At 50.8% G+C, this 23,533-nt stretch overlaps 2 protein-coding genes across 2 annotated transcripts in view; both read left to right on the top strand.

Annotated features, from left to right (window-relative positions):
* The window catches only part of SLC24A3 (solute carrier family 24 member 3), a 524,237-nt gene that overhangs the window by 399,131 nt on the left and 101,573 nt on the right, over window positions 1-23,533 (top strand). The window lies entirely within an intron of this gene.
* LOC133767813 (ribosomal protein uL30-like) lies at window positions 13,448-14,488 on the top strand. The gene is given in 1 exon segment (XM_062202252.1): window positions 13,448-14,488. A coding segment is annotated over 1 exon segment (768 nt). The 3' UTR covers window positions 14,216-14,488.

Raw genomic sequence — 23,533 nt, 5'->3', positions numbered from 1 at the left:
TCATAAAACAATGTACTTTGGAATTTAAATCCACTCTTACATGCATGGTAAGCTTGCAATACATAACCACAAACAGAGTAAACAGTTTATCTACATCCCAGATTAGGACTCTCATATTCCAGTTATTACAGACCAGCAGATGGCCCCAGTTTTTAATAGAGAGCACCCACATCTGCTGCCCAGCATCCACAAAATGCTCTTTGGCGAGCTGGGTTTTGCTTTTCTTCAATGATCGTCTGTCCAGGCTGGCTCATTGACACAAGCAGCACCCAGTGGTTGCACATCTGGATCCAGAGCCTCCTTCCTTTGGAGAAGATTCGAAGGCAGGACTCAAGCACAAGTAGTTTATTTAAAAGGTGACCCCAAGAAACACCAGGGAGACAGGATGGGTGTTAGGTCAGGGAAGAGAAGGCAGCACAAAAAGTGTGCTGAGAGCAAGGTGTCCCTCTGGGCAACAGGGATTTAAATCTTCTATGGGAGCAGGAAGCCAGCTTAGAGCACAGATGGCTAACTCATGGAAGGCACAGGGAAGCAGGGGCATTTGTGTGCCAACTTCTGTCATTGGCTGGTTCACAATGTCTCTTAAGGGACATTAATTCTCCAGCACTCCAGCTTGTTGGGCACAGCTGTGGTGGGCTTTGGGGTCCAGAGAACACTCCAAGGCAGAGATCCATCAGGGCTAGTGGAGATAGTAAAGGCAGGGAGATACGAGGGGGTTCCATGAAGCATTTGCTACAAACTCAAGGCTGAGACTTTAGGCGAAGCAACCTGTTGGATCTTGTATTCAGCTCCCCTGAGTGAAACAAGATGTGTGTACCAGGCATAGCAGTAAGAGTCCAGCACTAGAGCATCTTGAATTTAGAGAATGTCTTCTACAGCTAAAAATCGCAGCCACTGTTTGTTAAGCATCTCTAATGTGAAGACAACAAGCTCCAAGCTCTATACATACTTGTAGAAATGTAACCACTGAATTGAAAGACAGTATCGACCTTACCGACAGGCAACAATATTGATACGAGGCCAGGAGGTGGTGGGGCTGTGGGTAGGGATTTGCTGGGAGGGAGTTAAGACTGGATTTGAGCCCACATCTGCTGACTATAAAACCCATTCTCTTGCCATATGGGGAATCTATGGTTTGAAAATCTCCAGATGTTATGAGTACATTCCTGTGATTAGTCTTAGATTTTTGTCTGTGTGTTCGAAGTTTGGGATCTAGAATCCGGGGCGATGGAAAGAATGAACAGAGCAATGGAGAGCAGGACCCCCAAGATGGGTGCTGAGGTGTTCAGCACCCCCCACACAAGGGTGCAGCTAGAAGCTTCTTTTTTTTTCTTTTTTTTACAGAGTTAGTGAGAGAGAGAGACAAAGAGAAAGGTCTTCCTTACATTGGTTCACCCCCCAAATGGCCACCACGGCCAGTGCTGCGCCAATCCGAAGCCAAGAGCCAGGTGCTTCTTCCTAGTCTCCCATGTGGGTGCAAGAGCCCAAGCACCCGGGTCATCCTCCACTGCCTTTCCAGGCCACAGCCGGGAGCTGTACTGGAAGAGGAGCAGCCAGGACTAGAACCTGGTGCCCATATGGGATGCCGGCGCTGCAGGCAGAGGATTAACCAAATGAGCCATGGTGCTGGCCCCTAGAAGCTTCTTTTCCCATCAGATGGCATCTCCCACAGCTGGGCCTTTGCTTCCATCCAACAAATAGAGGATTCTGGTTGATGAACTTGGTGGGAGACCCACAGACATTCCCAGTTTTCCCTTAAACCTTGCTGCCAGTTTGTGGCTCCCCAGACAAAACCCAACATTTGGCCTATCATGTTCTTATTCTGAGGAGCAACAAGATATCCTCAAAAGGCTAGAAATGAGGAAGGCTGAAAACACTGGTGACCAGACCTAGAAACAGAGGCTGGCATGCTGACCCACCATAAAGAGAGAGATGAGAGAGCCAGGGAGAGCTGGTGGTGTCTGCAGAAACCAAGAGGGCAGGTGTGGCCGAATGCCCCATCTGGGAGGCAGGCTGCTTTTCTGCTGATCCGTTGGGTCTTGGTGCATCCAGGAAAACAGAGTCTCTTCCAGAGTGCTCTATAGGCTTCCGGTGTTGGAGGTAGATGGCCTGTCGGGAGTACAGATCCCAGCCCCACACCCACCAGCTTAGAAGAGCAGCTGCACCTGCTGAACCCCCCAGGGCCAGCTCAGCTCTGCTCTGATTGTCAGATCAAGCCCCTGAGTAAGAGGCTGCCCTCTAGCAGGTGGCCCAAGTGGCATATGTGACCCTCCCTGGATGGCCCCGTCCTATGACCGGCTGTCTGCTCGAGGCAGACTCCCTCACAGGCACGTTCTGGAAGGCCCCACAGTGGACCTTCCCCAGAGTCCACGTGCTGCTCCCCGCCTAGCTCTGTGCTGTTCCATCCCCAGTGCCTCTGCATCTGCGTCCCAGGCTTCGACTTTGGCTGTAGAGCTTGTTCCTGGGTTGTCTTGTCCCTGAAATGCTCTTCTGCAGTCAGATCCATCCTCAGATCCAGTTCTAGACTCACCAGGAGGCTTAGTTTCAGGAAACAAAAGACCTCAACTCTAACTGGCTTCTGAAATTAAGGCAACGTATTCGTGCCTCTGGAACATGCCAAGGAGAATGCATATCGGGTATGGTTTGATCAAGGCTCTTGTCCCATTGTTGTGATTCTCTTGTCTCTAATCTGCTCTGTCTCCTTTCTCTGAGTAGTTTTCCTTCGTGGCAGAAGGTGGCTCCAGAGCAGGTTCCAGCCTCCCACGTTGGCAGGGAAGAGAAAGAGAACAGGTGCTTGCTCACCCCACCTGTAACCCCTCGCCTGGCATCATCACACAGAAGCCTGATCGGGGTACAGCTGTTGAGTGCAGGAGTTAACACCCTGCTTAGGACTCCCACATCCCATATCTGAGTGTCTGGGTTTGAGTCCCAACTCCACTTTTCTTTTTATTTGTATGTATCTCATAAATACAACATTGGGAACATGGTAATTCTTCCCACCATACCCACCCTCCCACCCATTCTCCCTGCCCCCTCCTCCTCCCTCTCCTGTTTTGTCTGAGAAAGAGAAAGAAAAAAAAAAAGAAAGAAAGAATGAGATTAAAAAAAACCTGAGAAAACTCTTCCTCAACAGTCCAGACAAGGGCTGTTCTATGTTATTGGTTCTCCAAGGTGATTTCACTTTTTTTCCCCTCTTCCTCCCCCTTCTTTCCTTTTAGAAATTTAATTATCTTTAAAGAAGAACCCAAGGATGATACATCTTTTTGAGCTCTTATACATAACTATAGCAATGAGACACAATAATAACCTCCATTTAATACACTAAAAGGAAGTAATTCTTGAGAACAAGTTTTACTATTAAGTCTCATGGTACAACTCTTTGGGGACAGAGGTCCTGCATGGGAAGTTAGTGCACAGTGACTCCTGTTGTTTATTTAACAAATAACACTCTATAACACTCTTACGTAAGATATCAGTGATCACCCAAGGCTCTTTACATGAACTGCCTTGGCTATGGAAGCCTTTTGGATCCACTAGCTTGACAAAGGCCATAAGCAAAGTGGAAGTTCTTTCCTCCCTTCAGAGAAAAGTACATCCTTCTTTGGTGGTCACTTCTTTCCACTGGGGTCTCACCCACAGGGGACCTTTATGTAGGACATTTTTTCCAGAGTGTCTTGGCTTTCCATGCCTGAGATGCTCTCTCTGGACTTTCTAGCCAGACCAGAGTGTCTTAAGGGCTGATTTTGAGGTTGGAGTGCCACTTAAGGCAATTGTCATTCTATGCCAACTCCACTTTCAATTCCAGCTTTCTGCTCATGTGCACCCTGGGAGGCAGCAGATGCTGACTCAAGGAGTTTGGTCCCCAACTCCCTTGTGAGAGATCCACATGGATGTCCAGGCTCCTGACTGTGGCCCAGCTCAGCCCTAGATGTTGTAGGCATTTGAGAAGTGAACCAGTGGGCGGAAGATTTCTTTCTTCAACTCCTCCTTCCCCTTACTCCTACTTCCTCCTCTTTCTCCCCCTTCCTCTCCCCTTCTTCTTCTTCCTCCACCCCCCACACACCTTCTGTGTCTCTCTGCCTTTCAAATGAATGCAAATAAATAAAGGAAAATTTAAAAGCCTGATTTAAAAGCCAACTCACGTTCCCCCAACCATACTTGAGCCAATTATTACGTTAAAGGAACTAGAGTTCCTCCCCACTGGCTTAAGTTAACCAAGAAGCACCCACCCATTTCTTCTCTTTCCCCAGAGCAAGAAATCTGACCACTGGCATCTCGCCTGAGCAGCTTTGGGTTTCCTGGTTATCATTCAAAGCAGGAATAATGGCTTCAGGACAAAACCTGTGCAGAATCATGTGCAGTGTCAGGAGCTGCTTTGCCTGGTCAGGTATCACACACACACACACACACACATACACAATACATACATGTCAGCCAGAGGTCTTTGTGTGAACATCTGTTCTCATTTCCTTTGAGATAACCTAGGAGTGGAATTACTGGGTGATGCGGTAAATATGTTTGTAAGAAGCCACGCAACAGCACCTCAGAGTGGCTGAATCTGCTTGTATTCCTGCCAACATTGTGTGAGATTCTGGTTACTCTGCATTGTCACCAGCCCTTGATATTATCCTTTTGGTTTGGTTTTATTCTGTTGTAATTTTGCCGATCCCACCTGACTGGGGTTTTACTTTTCATTTCCCTCCCAAGCCATGAGGTTGAACCTCTTTTCAGATACTTAGTTTTCATCATCTTTGGTCAGAAGTCTTCAAATCTTTGCCCATTGCTTAACTGGGATTTTTTTTCTGTTCTTATTCCATTGTCTACAGTCTCTAAATCATTGTACATGCCCACTCCTCTGAGACCTTCTGTCCAATGCATTGCTGTTTCCCAGTCAATGGAGGGGAGGCCACCAGAAATGACTTGGAGTGACAGTGGCAATGGTTTAATCCATTGTGTTGCTGACTCCCGGGTTTGCAAGTGTGGTCCTTGGTAACAGCACTCTCCTGTTGTGTGGAAGAAAATGAAGAGCTCACTTTGTCTTTGTCCAGGGGGCCTGAACACAGCAGTAACTGAAATCCAATATGCATCCTTCTAGAAATGTGAGCAGCAAAGCAGGAGTCCCTGGCAGCTGGGGATGAATGTTCCTTCCGTGTAATTAAGTCTCACGTTGCTCCTTCAAAATGAATGTTGGACCACTCCCTACCTCCTAGGCAAGAGCGTCCCTGGGTGCTGGTAACACATTTTCTGTGCACAAGGCACCCAGCACCTTAGAACAGCTGAGCACCACCCCCAGACAAGAGCAAGGGTGGGGCACAGATGTCTTTTCTCTCCAGGATGCACTGCCCCACCCACCCATCTTGCCTCCTAGCACAGCCAAGGAGACTCCTAGTAGAAATCTGTCTCGTGGGCTTGTGCCACATTGAACCAAAGCCCGGCCAGCCCTGAGTAGAAACAGAAGGACAGACTGTGGGCAGCCAGGCCCTCTACCCTGACAGGTGGCTGAACTTGAGCTGGAGTGAGGACAGATGTGACCGGTCTGGCTGGCAGATGCTTGCTTCATTTATGTTTCTCTTCAGCAGACACAGCTGTGGTGCTTCCCTTGTGCCAGGCGCTGGTCGTCTTACAGCTTTCTACTTGTTGGATCCTCATAATAACCCTCTGGGGTGCACACCATTTACAAAAAGGGGAGACCAAGGCCCAGAGAGGTTCGGTACCATGGCAGTCACAGCAGCAGTGAGTTGGGAAGTGTTGAGAGCTGCAGAGGTGTAGCCGGCAGCATGGAAGTGGCAGGTTCTCTCTGGAGCCAGGCTCAATGCCTCCATCTGGACCTGAGCTCCCTTCTGTAATGCAGCCACTCTCACCCTTCCTTCACAGCCTGATGCCTTCCTATCAACATCCAACCCAGCTCACCAAGTAAGCAGAAGAGCCTGGAGGGATGAGCAGGGATGGATGGACCATCCAGTGCCTCCTTCCCCTCCCTGGAGTATGTGGGGTGTCTGCTGAGCCCCTGTTCTTCTGGAAGGAGAGCTTCGGCCATGTAATCTACCCCAGAGCTCTGTGAAAGCTGCCAGGTAGACCCAGGTACCCCCAGCACAGAGCACAGAGACCCCATCGCCTCCACACCTGCACTTTAGGAACAGGCAGAGCCTGCAGACCAAACCAGGGGACATGAAGAATCCTCCCAGCCTGGCCTCATAACTCATCCCATGCAGAATGTCACTGAGAGGCTTCACATGGTCAAAGGGAAGTCACAAGCACTCATGTAGAGCAGCACAGCAAACACTACAGCCAGGAGCACCCCCTGCACAGGCAGTGACACAACAGACCAACTCCATGTCTCGGGTCCAAGAAACTGAAGCCAGAGTGTCCACGGTGGGAGCCATAGGCAAACACCTGAGACCCAGAGCTAGCCACACTTAGAACTGCAGGCCTGAGTTTGCACAGTGACATCAGTGAAAGGTGACTTTTGTCTTTGTCATCTATGAATTTAAAGCCAGGGCAATAATGCATTGATTGTGTTTTGGGGGGGAAGTGACTATTATCCTCCTTCTGTGTGCAGTAAGCTCATTCATTGACTTAACAAATATTTACTAAATGCCTCCTCTACATCAGGCACTGCTCTCCCAGGCACTGGAGGGACACAAGTGGCAAATGACATTTAGAAGTGGGCTCTGGAGTGTGAAATACCAACAAAGACCATTGACTGGGAGGTGGACAATTGGATGGATGGGTGGATGGGGGGAAACAGAGAGTGAGACATTAATATACTGAAAAATGAGATATGGAGAAGATAACATTATGTCACAAGGAAATCAATGCTATGAAAAGAAAAATGAAGCATGATAAGGGCTGCAGAGAGTGCAATGAGAGAGGAGGAAGTCTTTCCTAAAGAGCCTCCAAGGAAGGTAGTTCTGGAAGGGCTGATAGTTGATGCGGTGGGGGAGGGGAAGCCACTACACCCTGCCCTGTGAAGACAAGGCCTCTGACTCAGGTGCTGCTTTGAACATCAGTCACTCTGAGGGGAGGGAACACGCCCTCCATGCAGCTGGACAGCTGTGGCCCCTGGAAGCACTAAGATGCTGGCCCGCTAGCCTCACGAGCTACAGTAAGAAGGCAGCAATGCCAAGAACCATGGGACAGTGTATGGGAGTGGCCAGCCAGGCCCTGCGTGATGAAATGTGGTGCCTACAGAAGGGTAGGGAATCTCTACCGGCTGTCTCTGCCTGTCTCCGTGGCACTTGCAGCAGGAAGAGTAGTGTGGACCTTTGGTAAGAGTGCTCACTGAGTCATTGCTAAGGGACTCACTGATAGGTTTCACTTGACTGAGGGTGGGAGGAGGAGGGAGTTTGCAGTGACCTGTAGTCTGGTGCATCACACACGCACACACACACACACACATATTCAGGAATGATTGGACAGGTGCCTAGGTGGTCAGATGGATGGAGGGGTGGAGGTACATCAAAAGCTGTCGCCAAAGACAAGGTGGATTGCAACAGTGGAGATTCTTCGAGCAGACCGTGAGAGAGATTCATGAAGCAGAATCAGTGGTTTTCTGTGGACTTTTGTTCACTGCTGATTAAGTGCACAACAGAGCATTACAGAGGTGAGCCAGACAGGAAACATTCCTGTCTCCCAGGGTTCATAGGCCAGTGAGGCGAAGAGCATGCAAGCCAGAAAGTGATCAAGTAAAAGGAAGGAAAGTTCCTGGAGGAAATGCACTGGGCAATGGGATAGGGAGTGATTGGTGGGAAAGGAGGAGGAGCAGCGAGTGAACCATGGTGGCCAAGGAAATCGTCTCAGGGACTCCCAGGTCAGTGGGCAGCTCCGTGTGAAGATCCATGTGGGTAGAAAACTGGCGGTACCAACAGGAGCAAGTGTGGCGTACAGAAGGGACAGCCAGTGGCGAGCTCAGACTGCAGAGTGACTTTGGGCAAGTTGTTGTATTTTGAGAAAATCACTCCCAGGGGCTCAATGGAGAAAGGACTCTGCAGGAGCAACATTGTGGCAGAAGGCTGTGGTGAGGCTGGAGAGGAGCTTTGGGCAGCAGAAAGAATAGGAAGTGGTTGCTGGGGATAGAACATTTTGTGGAGGCAACACCAAGAGGATTGGCTGATGAATGGGAAATACAGGGCGATGGAACGAGATCAGTTGTGGAAACGCCGGGAGTTTTGTCCTGAGTTTGGAATAGGTCAAGGAGCAGTCATCGACTCTCCTAACAGATACACGTTGGCCATGGTTTGTTTTCAGAGAGGAGCTGGCCTCTGAGCCAATGTATTCTGAAGTCGCCCATTGCATGGCAGATCCAGAAACTTGGCAAAGCTTCTGTAAGGGTTTCTTTTCGAACCAGCGACTCTGATTGATTGCCTTTGCTCTACGGCTCTTGCCCCCTCACAGCCTTGCCTACCACACAGCTATGAGTCCTGTTGGTGGCGCTGGTTGTAAAGGCAGTGACCAGTTCCATCTAGGACCTTGGATCCTGTGACACTGAATCCTCCCCATCTCCAGTCTTTGTGCATTTGCAGCAGGTGCACGGGGGCTCCATGGAGCCCCAGGGGCTCTGATTTAGCCTCTGGCATGGCAGGACATGAGCAGTGCAGTCCCCACTTTCTGCCATCAGGAGGCTTGGCCACCACATTCTCTGCCTGCCCTTTCTCCCGTGCCTTGTGCCTGCCCACGGCAGGTACAGCTAGCTCTTGCATATTTTTTATCAGGTCATGCCAGGCTGTAGTAACATTAGGGACATCTTTATGCCAAGGTCAGTATGCTCCTGACATACCCTCGTTCTCCTTGCTAATCCATCCGGACTCGGTTTGCAATTTTAAAACAGGAGATGTAGGGGAATCAAGTGTGGGAATGTGGATGGGTTTGGATTTCCTTTGGGTTTTGTTTTAATATGACTGCACTTCTCCGGTCCAGTCTCCTCTGATACATGTGAGACAAGACGTGTGACCTCCTGACCCCACTGCTCCTTCCTACAGGGGAAATAAAACTCTGTATTTAAATGGCAGTCTTGAGCTTGGATCAAGGGTCAGTGTTGTAGTGCATTGGGTTAGGCCACCACTTTTGAGGCCCAGCATCCCATATCAGAGCACCAATTCCAGTCCCAGGACTCTGCTTCCAATCCAGCTCCTTGCTAATGCATCTAGGAAGGTAGCAAAAGATGGCCCAAGTGCTTGGGCCCCTGCACCCATGTGGAAGACCCAGAGGAGGACCCTGGCTCCAGGACTCAGATCAGCCCTGCTCTGGCCCTTGCAGCCATTTGAGAAGTGAACTACTGGGTGGAAGACCTCTCTCTGTCTCTACCTCTCTCTGTAACTTTGCCTCTCAAATTAATTATGTTAAAAAGTTTTAGACTGGCTACACAGGGGGTCGTCTCTGAGTGGGAAGCAAGGTGACATCTCAGTGTAGAACCAAGACTCCTTTCCAACCCACAGATATGTGTGCCCCCCTCCCAGACCTGGGGGCATTGCGGTGTGGTGTGGGACTTTGGTGATCTGAGGCCCTGACGCCAGTTCCTAAGATGCAAGCCTCCCGTGCCCGTGCCCTGGGTTCCCAGGGCTGCCTCTGATGGATTTTGTTCAGCTTCTTCTGCCCTTGGTCTCCATTCACTCTTTGGGGAGATTCAACCCTGTTTCGGGGACAAGGAGGAGAGATTGAGGGGAACAACCAGGCACTCCCTGAGAATGAGCCACACAGAGACAGAATTCAGGGTGTCCCTATGGAATGCTTGGCTTCTTTTGAGCGTGGATGGCAGAGTGAACCTGTTGGTGCCACCTGTCCAGGCCAGGGAGGGGCCAGGAGGAAGGGACCAGGGAGGCTTTCTGGAAATCATGGTGAGAAGTGTGCCACTTCTTTTTTTTTTTTTTTGACAGGCAGAGTGGACAGTGAGAGAGAGACAGAGAGAAAGGTCTTCCTTTTTTCCGTTGGTTCACCCCCCAATGGCTGCTGCGGCCAGCGCACCGCGCTGATCCGAAGCCAGGAGCCAGGCGCTTCCTCCCGGTCTCCCATGCAGGTGCAGGGCCCAAAGACTTGGACCATCCTCCACTGCACTCCCTGGCCACAGCAGAGAGCTGGACTGGAAGAGGGGCAACCGGGACAGGATCGGTGCCCCGACCGGGACTAGAACCCGGTGTGCCGGCGCCGCAAGGATTAGCCTAGTGAGCCGCGGCGCCGGCCCATGAAGTGTGCCACTTCTTCACAAATGGGGGTCGGTCTTCCCAGCCCCTTAGTCTCTCCGTACACCAGCTCCAGACCCTGCCAGTTCAGCAGACACTGAACAGACACCCCATCCCGGGGGCCCACTTAGTGCCAGAGTCTGGTAAATTCTGTCCCAGCAGATAAATTCAGGAGAACCCCCAGCTAGGAATAATCTTATATCACATGAAGGAAGGGGACCTCGGAGACCCTTTTTAGATGCCACCAAAAAAAAAAAAAAAAAGAAAGAAAAGAAAAGGCAGCTCTACATTTTTCTATTTTAAAAACAAGTATATCAAGCTAAGATCTATTTTCTTAATTTCTATAACAATTAAGGGATTGTGCACATCAGTAATCTCACATACGTGAAAATGGATTTTATTGAAATGCTACCTCTCTACATTTTAACCAAGGCAGGTGTTTAAGATGTTCTGCTCTGATCCCAGCCCTAGGCAGACTGCTGCTGGCTGTTACTCACCTTGTGTTGAAGTGTTGCAAGCACCAGGCTAGGTCTTCTGTGTTTCTGGAGACCGACCACCCAAGTTCAAATCCAGGCCTCCCCCATGTCAACTATAAGTTCAAATCTGGGCCTCCCTCACGTCGACTCCAAGTTCAAATCCAGGCCTCCCCCACGTCAACTCCCTGAACTCTGGAAGAAACTTAGCCTCCATAGGCCTCAGTTCCCTCACCCGTTAGATGAGAGTGATAAGAGTATCCACCTGCTGGGTTGTTGTGCTGTTGAGATAGGTTGCTCAATCTGTCAGGTACAAGAGTGTCACCTCATGGGAAATGTGCATAGCACGAACTCTGGATGCATTCATCTGCTCATCGCCAGAGAGGCTGGGTCCTTGTCCCAACCTGACATATAAGGAGGTGAAGACTCACAGAGACAGGAAGGGGCAGGCACTCAGCACGCCACTTGGGAGGCCCGCACCCCACAATGGAGTTCCTAGGTTCAAGTTCCAGTTCTGCTTCCTGATAATGTGCACCCTTGGAGGTGGCGGCAGGGTGATGGTTCCAATACCCGGGCCCCTGCCACCCAAAAGGAGACCCAGAGGGAGTTCCAGGCTCTCAGCTTTGCGTATCCCTCTCTCTCACCCCCTCCCACCCCAACCCACCTTCAAATAAATATAAATATTTAACAAGAAAATTAGAAAAGTGAGTTATCCAAGATCCCATAGCAAATAACAGCAGTGTTGGACCCTACACCCAGGGGTGTCTGAACCCAGACAGTCCTGGGAGTAGCCAAGCTCTGGCCAGCAAGAGACCAAGGAGCTAGAAACCATGCATATGGGGATCCGGGCCTGGAGATGGGTAGAAAAGGCAGTGCACCCCTGCGTGCCTGGATGTCTACACCTCCCCATCCCTCCTTCCTAAGGAGTAGGCTACAGCCCAGGCTGACCCTGCAGCTGCTGACCCCTTTGCTGTTGGCAAAACCAGGGCAGCCAGCCACACAAAGAGCCAAGGTTTGGTGCACTATCTCTGCAAGGGGTGCAGAAGCGCCATCGTGCTGCAGTCTCACAATGCCTGTGACCAGGGTACACAGTGGGGCTGTGGATTTGGGTCAGATCACAGCAGGTCTCTCTGCAGGGCTTCTGGGCCAGCGATGCACTCAAGTGCCAGTGCTTTCATGAAAAGAGGAGTGAGTCGATGTTTTTCTCAGATAAAACCATGCGGTCGATTTCCCCACGTGAGTAGATTCGTTGCATTGAATCATGCTGCTCTATGGGTGTGTGTGTGAGTCTGGATTTTGTTTTCGTATTATTTGAAAGGCAGAGAGACTGTGAGTGAGAGACAAACAGGTGGAGAAAGATCTTCCTTCCACTGGTTCACTCCCCAAATGCCCACAACAGCTGGGACTGGGCCAGTGCAAAGCCAGGATCCCAGAACTCAGTCTGAGTTGGCCTCATGGGTGGCAGGGTCTCCAGTACTTGAACCATCATCTGGTGCCACCCTCCACACCCAGGGTGAGCATCAGCCAGAAGCTGGAATTGGAAGTGGAGCTGAGGCTTAACCCAGGCACTCTGAGATGAGATGCAGGCTTTCCAAGCAGGGTCTTAACTGTTGCACCAAACAGTTGCATAACTCTCGCATTTTAATTAAAATGGCTTATTTGCAATAAAAGCTTATCAGTATGTGATTAAGAGAAGATAGATATTAGTCTTATTTTAAACTAGTAATAAAAATTGAAATAGCAACAGGAGGAGCAGTACAAGTATTAATTTTAAAAGTTCTCATTATTCCTAAAATGTACTGAGGGCTCCTGGGCCCTGTGCCTACTCTTTAAATAAAATATGATTTTAATTTATCCTCTCTAGTGTCATTTGAAGAAAGTAGTATTATTGCTCCCATTTCACAGATGAGAAAACAGAGATGTACTCAACAGTGTCCATGCCAACGGAGGGCTTGGGAGAGCTTCCGCATACTCCCTCCATATACGAGCCCCCACAGTGTCCTTGCTGTAAAGACAGGACTCGGCAGCAAGTCCTTCTGCCTTGTCCTCTGCTAAGACAGCCACCAGAGCCTCTTGTCGGTTACACTCTGAGGACCCAGCTGGTTTTCTGGGTCGCCTAGGTCGGGAGCACCCAATCCGAATGCCAACTGCAGGTCCACTCTGGGGTCCAAGCCTCATCACACTTCAGCATTCATCCTAAAGCTGCCCCCATGCTAAGCATGGCTTCACATGGGGCCTCCCCTTCACACATGTCACAGGGCTCTCTCTCTCTCCCCCTGCTTCCGGCCATTGGGTGTTTTGAGCCAATATCCAAAGGCATCTGGGGCTCTGGTGGGCACTCACACAGGCGTGGTGGTGTAGGTGTTTGTGCACACAGCATTAAGGCTGGTTTAAAGCCACTCTGTGAAAGAGGAGCCGCGTCCAATGTAAAAGGTCAAAGGCACAGTAGGTCCTTGGCTCCCTCCGTGTCTCTCTCTCTCTCTCTCTCTCTCTCTCTCTCTCTCCCTCTCCCTCTCTCTCGGTGCTAATGGGTCAGCTGATGGGGGTGTGCTGCGGTGAAGACCAGCTGCCTGCCCCAGCAGCAGGATCGGGCTCTGCTCCACTGGGATGAAAATCAGTGAGAGAGCTGGGCTTCCCCACACCCACACTGTGGCTTAGCTGAGACAGGCGTGTCAGGGGCAGCCGGGCATGAACGTGGTGAATGTGGATGTAGGTCCTGGAGGAAGAAGCCAAGGCTTCAGGCCCTTTAGAAATGTTACTCTGAGTCCTCTCGGCAACAACTTGTGGGGGGCGGTGCGCATGTGCAGTAGCTGCCGCTGAAGAAAGATGGCGGAAGAAGAGCAAAGAAAAAGGATTCCATTGGTTCCAGAAAATCTCCTGAAAAAGAGGAAAGCGTATCAAGCCCTCAAAGCCACACAGGCAAAGCAGGAGCTTTTGGCCAAGAGGGAGAGGAAAAGAAAAGAATTCAGGTTTAAGCGACTGGAGTCCTTCGTGCACGATTCCTGGCGGCAGCGACGGGATGCAGTCCGGCTCCGACGACTGAAAGTAAAACCTCGAGCCTTGGAAATGCCAGACAAGCTTTCCTTGGCCTTTGTTGTACGGCTCCAAAGGATTAACGGGGTGAGTTCACTGGTGGAGAGGACCATTGCAAGACTTCGCCTGAAGAAACTGTTCAGTGGCGTCTTTGTCAAGGTCACCCCCCAAAACCTAAAACTGCTGCGGATAGTGGAACCTTACATGACCTGGGGATTTCCAAATCTGAAGTCTGTCTGGGAACTCATCCTGAAACGTGGACAAGCAAGGGTCAACAATAAGAGCATCCCTCTGACAGACAACACCATGATTGAGGAGCACCTGGGGAGATTTGGTGTCATCTGCTTGGAAGACCTCATTCATGAAATTGCCTTCCCGGGGAAGTATTCCCAGAATATTGCGAGGTTCCTGCACCCTTTCCAACTGTCAGTGGCCCATCATGCTACCAAGAACAGAGTGGGCTTCCTCAAGGAGATGGGCTCACCTGGCTATCGGGGTGAACGCATTAATCAGCTCATCCGCCAGCTGAACTAGACCCAGGTGAGGCGGGGCACGGCTGCCCTTGGCTGCCTTGTGATGAACCATTCCTTGCCGTGGAATAGCTGTTTTTGCATTTACCCTTTGAGAGGATTTCAGAGTAGCCTTGACTCTGGAGGGGAAGAGGAGGCTGGTCTCATGGATGGAGACCTGCTTGGAACAGTGACTGCCCAATCAGACCATGAGGCTGTGTTTATCCTAAGAGTTACAGGCTAAAAAATGTTCACTAACATGGAAACTTCTGTATTGCTTTGGTCATTTAGCCGGAAATGGAGAAGAAATATTATTTTAAAAACTAGAGCCAGTATTGTGGCATAGCAGGTTAAGCCTCTGTCTGCAGTGCTGGCACCCCATATGGGTGCCAGTTTGGAGTCCTACCTGCTCCACTTCCAATTCAGCTCCCTGCTAATGCGCCTGGGAAAGCAGCAGAAGATGGCCCAAGTGCTTGGGCCCCTGCACCCTCATGGGAGACCTGGATGAAGTTCTTGGCTCCTGGCTTTGGCCTGACCCAGCCCTGGCTGTTATAGCTATCTGGGGAGTGAACCCGCAAATGGAAGATCTCTGTCTCTTCTCTAACTTTGCCTCTCAAATAAATAAAATCTTTAAAAAGTAATAATTTTTAAAGAAAAAAAATAAAAAACAACTTCAGGGCAGATGTTTAGCCTAACCATTAAGACCCCTGCATCCCACATCTGGGTCTCCATACCTGGCTCTGGCTTCCGACTCCAGCTCTCTGCTGATAACAGACCCTGTGGGGCAGCAGGTGATGGCTCAAGTACTTGGGTTCCTACCACTCAATGTGGGAGACCTGGATAGCGTTCTCAGCTCCTGGTTTTGGCTGGCCAAGCCCTGGCTGTTGACATTTGCGACATGAATTAGCAGATTGGAGTTCTCTGTGAATCTCTAATAAATTGATTTTCAAAAATAATTTCCAAAAAGTTAAAAAAAAGAAATGCTACTCTGATTCAAGCCCTGCAGCCACACAGTGTGGTACTAACCAGGAAGTCAAGGGGCTGGTGCTGTGGCATAGTGGGTAAAGCCACCACCTGCAGTGCTAGTATCTCATATAGGTGCCAGTTTGAGTCCCGGCTGCTCCACTTCTGATCCAGCTCTCTGCTATGGCCTGTAAAGCATATTCTACTGAAAGCAGTAGAAGGTGGCCTAAATGCTTGGGTTCCTGCACCAGCATGGGAAACCTGGAGGAAGCTCCTGGCTTCTGGCTTCGGATTGGCCCAGCTCCAGCGGTTGCGGCCATTTGGGGAGTAAACCACCAGATGGAAGACCTCTCTCTCTGCCTCTGCCTGTGCCTCTCTGTAACTCTACCTTTAAAATAATAAACAAATAACCTTTTAAAAAAAAGTCGAGGTTTATCTATAGCCCCAAGTGTGATGTAGAAGCCGGAGGATCCTTACACCTAAGGACAAAGCTGGGCTACATTCCCCAAGCCTGCAGTCCTGAGCTCAAGTTCTATGGGTGTTTTGATTTCAACACTCATGGCCATAGCACAGCACCTGGCAACTGAGCTGATGCAGCGCAGCGGGGCTGATGTCCCCAACCTCTGATGGCCACAGGAGCCTCAGCCTCCTCTGATAGAGAAATGGCTGTGGGAAGCCCGCCAGAGGGCAGTGGTAAATGCTGAATTTCTGCACCCCCACCCCTTTGTGCGCCCTAACTTGTCTCCCTTTCCTAAGAGAAGAGAGCGGTGTGGAGTGCGAGTTGTTTGCTGCTAGTGCTCATGTAGCAAAGAATGCCCCTTAAGAAATAGAATCAGTGGCCTCCATAAGTAACTCTATATCTGGGACCAAATCCTCCATGACTCTGAATACCTTTTCAGCCAGCGGGCTGGCCATTGTCCAAAAAGGTGGTTGAATTTGAAACCCGGAAGTTCTTTCTGCATCAGAAGAGGCTCCCTGTGCCTTGCACTGGTTAAATGCCTATTTTCCCCTATTCCCCTAATTCCTTTTACACCTGGTGCATTGGGCACTACATGTGCCATCGCCAGCATTGGAGCTATGCATGCACGGAACCAATCCTGCCCGCCCCTCCCCTGCAAAAAAGGCTGTGGGTTCCTGGGGGGCCGACTGCAGCTGTCCCCGTGGCCCTGTTCAGCCTGAGTGGGAACAGCTGAGCTGCCTCCATTATTTATGTATCTGCACTGAGCCCCATTTGTTCACAGGTCCATGTAGAGCTTTCCAAGGACAGCTTAGGGCCCCCGGGCCTGTGTATGTCATGCAGGAAAGCAGAGGAAGCAGTCCCCAGCAGCACCAGTGTGGTCCAATCGCTTCCTCGGTGGGTCGGTATTTCTGAGTGGCAGCTCCAGTGCTTGGGGATCTGAGGGTTGACAACATGGGACAGGCCCCAGCTCTTGCTAGGAGAGGCAAGACAGGTGGCCAAGAAGTGGAAATAAATCAATATGGTAATTTCACATAGAAGTGGTTTGAAGACGGCAAAATAGGATCACGCTGGCGCCTACCAAGAGGAGGACTGGAATGGGAACAGCACAGAGGGGTGCCCGCTTGGAGGAGCAGACTCGGAGCTGAGACCCTCACAAAGGCAAAGTCTGATGAAGGCTGAGAAAGTTCCAGCAAACCGAGCTGCCCTGCAAAGGCCTTGAGGCAGGAACAGAGGGGTTCAGCTAAGGGAGCGGAGAGAAGGTCATTGCCGCTGGATGGCGAAGGCCTAAGGACAAAGCCGGGCGCGGGGCCCTGGTCAGCTGCCATCAGCACAGAGTTCTCTGGCAGTGCCCCTGGTGAGACTCCGAGCGGGAAGGGGTCAGAAATTCAGCTGTTAACCAGGCTCTCTCAGCCATTCAGTGGCTTTAAACCAACTTTAATGCTGTGTGCACAAATACCTACACCACCACCCCTGTGTGAGTGCCCACCAGAGCCTCAGATGCCTTGGGATATTGGCTCGAAACCCCCAATGGTGGGCCCTGAGGAATTCCCACGGTTCCGTCCACCCTCATCCGTCCACCCCCGTCTCTCACCAGCTCTCCCTCCTCGCTTTCTTCCTCATAGGCCATGCAGTTCACTGACCCTAACCACCCCCCAGACCTCAGCCTCCCTTCCCAGCAAGTCCTGCTGACCATTTCTTTATTTTATTTTTTAAGATTTATTTATTTATTTGAAAGTCAGAGAGAAAAGGAGAGGCCGAGAGAGAGAGAGAGGTCTTCTATCCTCTGGTTCACTCCCTAGATGGCAGCAACAGCTGGAACTGGGCCAATCTGAAGCCAAGAGCCAGGAGCTTCTTCTGGGTCTCCCATGAGGGTTCAGGGGCCTAAGGACTTGGGCCATCTTCTACTGCTTTCCCGGGCCATAGCAGAGAGCTGGATCTAACTGGCTCCCATATGGGATGCTGGCGCTGCAGGTGGTGGCTTTACCCACTGTGCCACAGCACTGGCCCCTTTACTGACCATTTCTAACCAGCTGTTCCTGGGCTCCAGCAACGCACCACTCCCTCTGTGGGGACTGTGCTCCATTCACCCACTCCTGTGTTGGAACCCCTGGCCTAACTTCTATTTCGAGGTACAGGAGTTAAATTGGGAAGTCAAGTTTGGATGCTGCAATACTGGCATTGGGTTGGGCTGTCTGGTGGTTTATTTTTCTAAACAGAAGTTTGGTACATTGAAAACTGGAGCTATCCCAAAGGGCCCCATTGCTCCTCTGCCCCCATAATTAAATAAGCACCTAACGGATGTTTCTCTTGAGTTGTAGTTTGTGAGATCTTTAAGAATGAGCTTAAATGAGGTTCCTTTACTTCCCAGACTCTCTCCAAGGTGCCTGAACCAGGTGTACTCCAGTTGTGTAGCTCTCCCCATGGCAGAAATTGACTTAAATCCCAAAGAATAGGGGCAGAGTTCATGGAGTGTTAGGTACTACACAAAGCAATTACATGCATTTCCTTGTTTATCTGTTGTGGGTTTTTTTGTTTGTTTGTTTGTTTTATTTTTTTATTTATTTTTTTTTTTGACAGGCAGAGTGGACAGTGAGAGAGAGACAGAGAGAAAGGTCTTCCTTTTGCCATTGGTTCACCCTCTAATGGCCGCCATGGTTGGCGCGCTGCGGCCGGCGCACTGCGCTGATCCAATGGCAGGAGCCAGGGGCTTATCCTGGTCTCCCATGGGGTGCAGGGCCCAAGCACTTGGGCCATCCTCCACTGCACTCCCTGGCCACAGCAGAGAGCTGGCCTGGAAGAGGGGCAACCGGGACAGAATCCGGTGCCCCGACCGGGACTAGAACCCGGTGTGCAGGCGCCGCAAGGCGGAGAATTAGCCTAGAGAGCCGCGGCACCAGCCTTTTTATTTTTTATTTTTTATTTTTGACAGGCAGAGTGGACAGTGAGAGAGAGACAGAGAGAAAGGTCTTCCTTTGCTGTTGGTTTACCCTCCAATGGCCGCCGCGGCCAGCACGCTGCAGCCGGCGCACCTCACTGATCCGATGGCAGGAGCCAGGTGCTTATCCTGGTCTCCCATGGGGTGCAGGGCCCGAGCACTTGGGCCATCCTCCACTGGCCACAGCAGAGAACTGGCCTGGAAGAGGGGCAACCGGGACAGGATCGGTGCCCCGACCGGGACTAGAACCCGGTGTGCCGGCACTGCAAGGCGGAGGATTAGCCTAGTGAGCCATGGCGCCGGCTTATCTGTTGTGTTTTTTAAAGATTTATTTTATGTATTTGAAAGGCAAAGTTACACAGAGAGCTAGAGAGGGAGAGACAGATCTTCCATCCACTGGTTCACTCCCGCAATGGCCACAGCAGCCGAGGCTGAGCCAGGCTGAAGCTGGGATCCAGGAGCCTCCTCCAGGTCTTCCACGTGAGTGCAGAGGCCCAAGGAATTGGGCCATCCTCTGCTGCTTTCCCAGGCACACTAGCAGGAAGCTGGATCAGAAGTGGAGAACAGGCCGGCACCATGGCTCAACAGGCTAATCCTCCGCCTAGCGGCGCCGGCACACCAGGTTCTAGTCCCAGTCGGGGCACCGGATTCTGTCCCTCTTCCAGGCCAGCTCTCTGCTATGGCCTGGGAGTGCAGTGGAGGATGGCCCAAGTGCTTGGGCCCTGCACCCCATGGGAGACCAGGATAAGCACCTGGCTCCTGGCTTCGGATCAGCACGGTGCACTGGCTGCCAGCCGTGGCACCATTGGAGGGTGCACCATTGTAGGGTGAACCAACGGCAAAGGAAGACCTTTCTCTCTGTCTCTCTCACTGCCCACTCTGCCTCTCAAAAAAAAAAAAAAAGAAGTGGAGAACAGCCGGGACTCAAACCGGTGCCCATATGGGATGCTGGTGTGCAGGTGATGGCTTAATCTACTATACCACAATGTCAGCCCCATCCCTTATTTTATATGGCCTGGGCTGGCTCAGGCTGAAGCCAGAAGCTGGAAACTCAATCCATATCTTCCATATGAGTGGCAGAAACCCAATTACTTCAGCCATCACTGCTACCTTCCTGGGTCTGCATTAGCAGGAAGCTGGATTCATGAGCAGAGCCGGAAATCAGACCCAGGCAGTCTGATGTGGGATTGCTAATGTCTTATCGTCTCCGCTAACTATCCACTTCCATTCCTCATAATACCATTGAAATTTGAAAAATGAGGACACTGGGCCAGTGTACTTGCCAGCTTTAGCGATGATGACCCATTGACCCCTGCCTCCAGGTCCCCAGGTCTTCCTCTCCTGCCACAGCACACGCACGAGCCATTGCTAGCAGACAGTGGAAAGCTCGGTGTGTGCAGCTGGTGTTGGTCATCAGAGGCATTGCAGCTCCTGCCAGCTCCTCTCTCTGGGATCACTTGCCCTGGGGGAGGCAGCACCTCATTGTTGGCACAGGCACAGGAGCAGCCCTGTGGAGAGAGAACCACCTGGCACGGAACCACACACATTCACCTGCTACCTGAGTGAACCCACCTGGGAGCAGCTGGTGTAGCTTCACTGAGCCATCAGATGGCAATGACCCCAACCAACACGTTTGTAGCATCGCAGTGACACCTTGAGCCAGAATGTCCCAGATTCCCAACCTTCAGGGATTCTGTGAGATAATAAATGTTCATTCTTGAAGTTGCTACAGTTAGGGGCAGTTTGTTACACAGCAATAGGCAGCTGATACAGTAGAAATTACTCCCATTTAACAAGACTCCAAGATCCTGGAGACTTGCAGCAGGTGGGAGGGCCAGGAGTCAGACCCACTCCTGGTTCCCGGGAATGTCTGTGCTCTTTCTCTCTGCACTGCTGCCTGTGCCATCCAACCTCTACCCAGCAGGTGGTATCAGGAAAAAAGTCACAGGTCACACGGATCTCATCTCAGTCCTGGAGTGCTCCTGGATTTGGGGTACCCCACGTAGTGTGGGATGGTCAAAGACCAAGCAAGGAGATAGTTTTCACCATTTATATGAAATGTTCCATAGGTCAGGTTTAATCAGTGCTTCGTACTAGGTTCAGCCCAGCCCCCTGATGTGTAAAGGCTTTTATACTGTGTTTATTTCCAGTTCTTTCTCTTGTGATTTTTAAAAAATCTCTTCAGTCCACTGGCTTAGTCTGTTTCCAAGTATGATTTCTACTAAGCTTTCTCCACAAAAGAGGTTCCGCTTTTCTTTTTTCCATGTTTTTTAAAAATAAAATACAGCATTGGTGCCAGAATATAATAGCAAAAGATGAATTTCTAAAAGTGCCGTCTCGTGATTCCTGTGATTTTAACAATTCACGCTGACTGTGTTCACGAGAGGAAGGTCAGCCCCACAAGCCTGCCGGGTGAAATCTCTCCAGATTTGCTCATCCTGAGCCGTAACACGTGCTGCCTTCCTTTGGAAAGGATCATCTTTATAGCAGAAGCTTCGTGACCTCTGCCACAGAGGTTCTGTTTACTGATCTGACGTTTCGACATCTTCCCCCAGCAAATCACAATGACTACATTTGTTAAAAAAAGATTTATTTATTTGAAAGTCAGAATTACAGAGAGAGGAGAGACAGAGAGAGAGATCCTCAATCTGCTGGTTCGCTCTCCAAATGGCCACAACAGCCAGGAGACCTGGGCCAGGCCAAAGCCAGGAGCCAGGAGCTTCTTCCAGGTCTCCCACATGGGTGCAGGGGCCCAGGGACCTGGGCCATCTTCCACTGCTTTCCCAGGTGCATTAGCAGGGCACTGGATCAGAAGAAGAGCAGCTGGCTGGGACTCAAACCAGTGCCCGTATGGGATGCCGGTGCTGCAGACGGCGGCTTAACCCACTGCACCACAGTGCTGGCCCCACAAACACTAAATTTTTAAGCTTCACTTTTTCCCATGAATCAGTCCATCAAATTTGCAAACAAAAAGAAAAGTAGTAAAATTTGAGAGTTTGAGCGAGGAGGTGGGAATTGTACCTACCGGATGGCTTTGCCTCTCCTCTAGTTCCTCTACTCCTTGGTGTCTGGGAGTGGCAGCAAGAAGTCAGCTGGCACTTCTAAGAGCAGCGGCTGCACCGCGTGGGTCATCCCTACTCTGATCAGCCGTGCCCATTTTCTGAAGCCAATTCGCACACCCAGCCCTGAATTCTGATCTGGGAATAGTCATTCTGAAGACCTCAGAGCATCCTCAGTTGAGAGTTGGTGACATCCCCCCGCTGCACTTGCTGTTGGCCACCATGCGAGCAGTGGCCAAGCCACACAAAGTCAGTCAAAGTAGCCAGCCTCCCCCACCCCTTCCTGAGTGGATGGGCACACGTGGCACACTCTGTACCTGAGACTCCCACTGGGGTGCAGGTGAAACCAACCTGGCTGCTCTGGCTCCTTGTGAACACAGCACTCACAGCTGACTTGCCAAGTGTGGACTTGTCTGCTGGTTGTTGGTTGCTGCATTCTTGGAGGCTTCCCATACAGGTCAGGGTGACTTTTACCATTTAAATGAGCTACTCGCACATCAAGGAGGATTTCTGGTTGACCTTGGCTCAGACAGTGCCCATGGAAGTGATAGCAGTCAGTGTTGATCCTGTGTTGTTTTTTTCAATTTTGTAGCTCGGGATATGGAGAAGTATTGAGGGAAATGCACAGATTTATGGTGGGGATTTCAAGTTTCTGTAAAGCTCAAAGACTTCTCACTGGATTTGGATCTGCCTCGCAAATGGTTTTCATCTGATTTTCGCAAGTGATTTTTTACAGCCCAAGAGGGTGACTTCTTCTCTGTCCAGAAATAGAAATAGAAGGCATTTGTGTGTCCCTGGTGTGTGGGAGGCAGGTCAGAGGGACACAGGGCCATGTTGGGCTGAGAATGAAGAAGGAAGGAAGCCAGGGAAGATTGTGAACCTCGGGGGCCAGTGCTGTAGCGTAGCAGGTAAAGCTGCCACCTGCAGTGCCTGCATCCCATAGGTGCGCTGGTTCGAGTCCCGGCTGCTCCACTTCCGATCCAGCTCTCTGCTATGGCCTGAGAAAGCAGTAGAAGATGGCCCAAGTCCTTGGGCCCCTGCATCCACATGGGAGACCCGGAAGAGGCTCCTGGCTCCTGGCTTTGGATCAGCACAGCTCCAGCCGTTGCGGCCATCTGGGGAGTGAACAAGCAGGTGGAAGACCTCTCTCTCTCTCTCTCTCTCTCTCTCTCTCTCTCTGTCACTCCCTCTCTTTGTATGTAACTCTGCCTCTCAAACAAATAAATCTTTTTAAAAATATTTTTAAATGTTGTTCTTTGAGAACTCTTCACATATGACTTGCCTCCTTCATCTCCAATTGAAACCAATCTCCCAGGCTCCCCTGAGACTCTTTCTGAACACGACCCAGTGAGCTGTTTCCACAGGGCATCCTTTGCACCGCCTCCACCCTGCAAGACGCTTCCTTCCTGCTCACACTCCCATGCTGATGTTCCTTCCATGCACTGCTGCCCTTAGCTCGCCCACTAATCTCATGTCAGCTCCTCCTCGGGGCTCCCTGTCCTTCATCCCCGATCCTGACTCCCCCCTCATCTGCCCACGGCCAGGAGATCCTTCCAGCCTGACTTCTGAGACGGCCTCCCACTCAGGCTAAACCTTGGACCACGTTTCCTGCTCTGCAGCCTGCTGGCCCAGCTGAGTTCTTTGGGTGCGTCAGCCGCACCCCTCCTGGATCACTGGTGCTTTTAAGCCTCAACCTCAAGGCAGACTCCCCTTGAAGTGACCCCCCCACCCCGCGTCTGTACGACCATGTGGGGAAGCCAAATAGAACTGCCGAGGGGATGACTTTGTCTTTCTGTCATTTGATGGGAGAGTGACAGCAAGGAACAATCAGCTCCTGGTTTCTCCTTTGTTCATGATGACAGACAGGGTGCAGGGCTCTGAGAACCCAAAACTTTATGGAAACACCAGGTTTCTTTTTCCAAGTGG

Source organism: Lepus europaeus, chromosome 10 (assembly GCF_033115175.1).
Source record: "Lepus europaeus isolate LE1 chromosome 10, mLepTim1.pri, whole genome shotgun sequence".
Taxonomy (NCBI): domain Eukaryota; kingdom Metazoa; phylum Chordata; class Mammalia; order Lagomorpha; family Leporidae; genus Lepus; species Lepus europaeus.
Note: the sequence above shows the minus strand (reverse complement) of the source record. Positions and strands in the feature narration are given on the sequence as shown.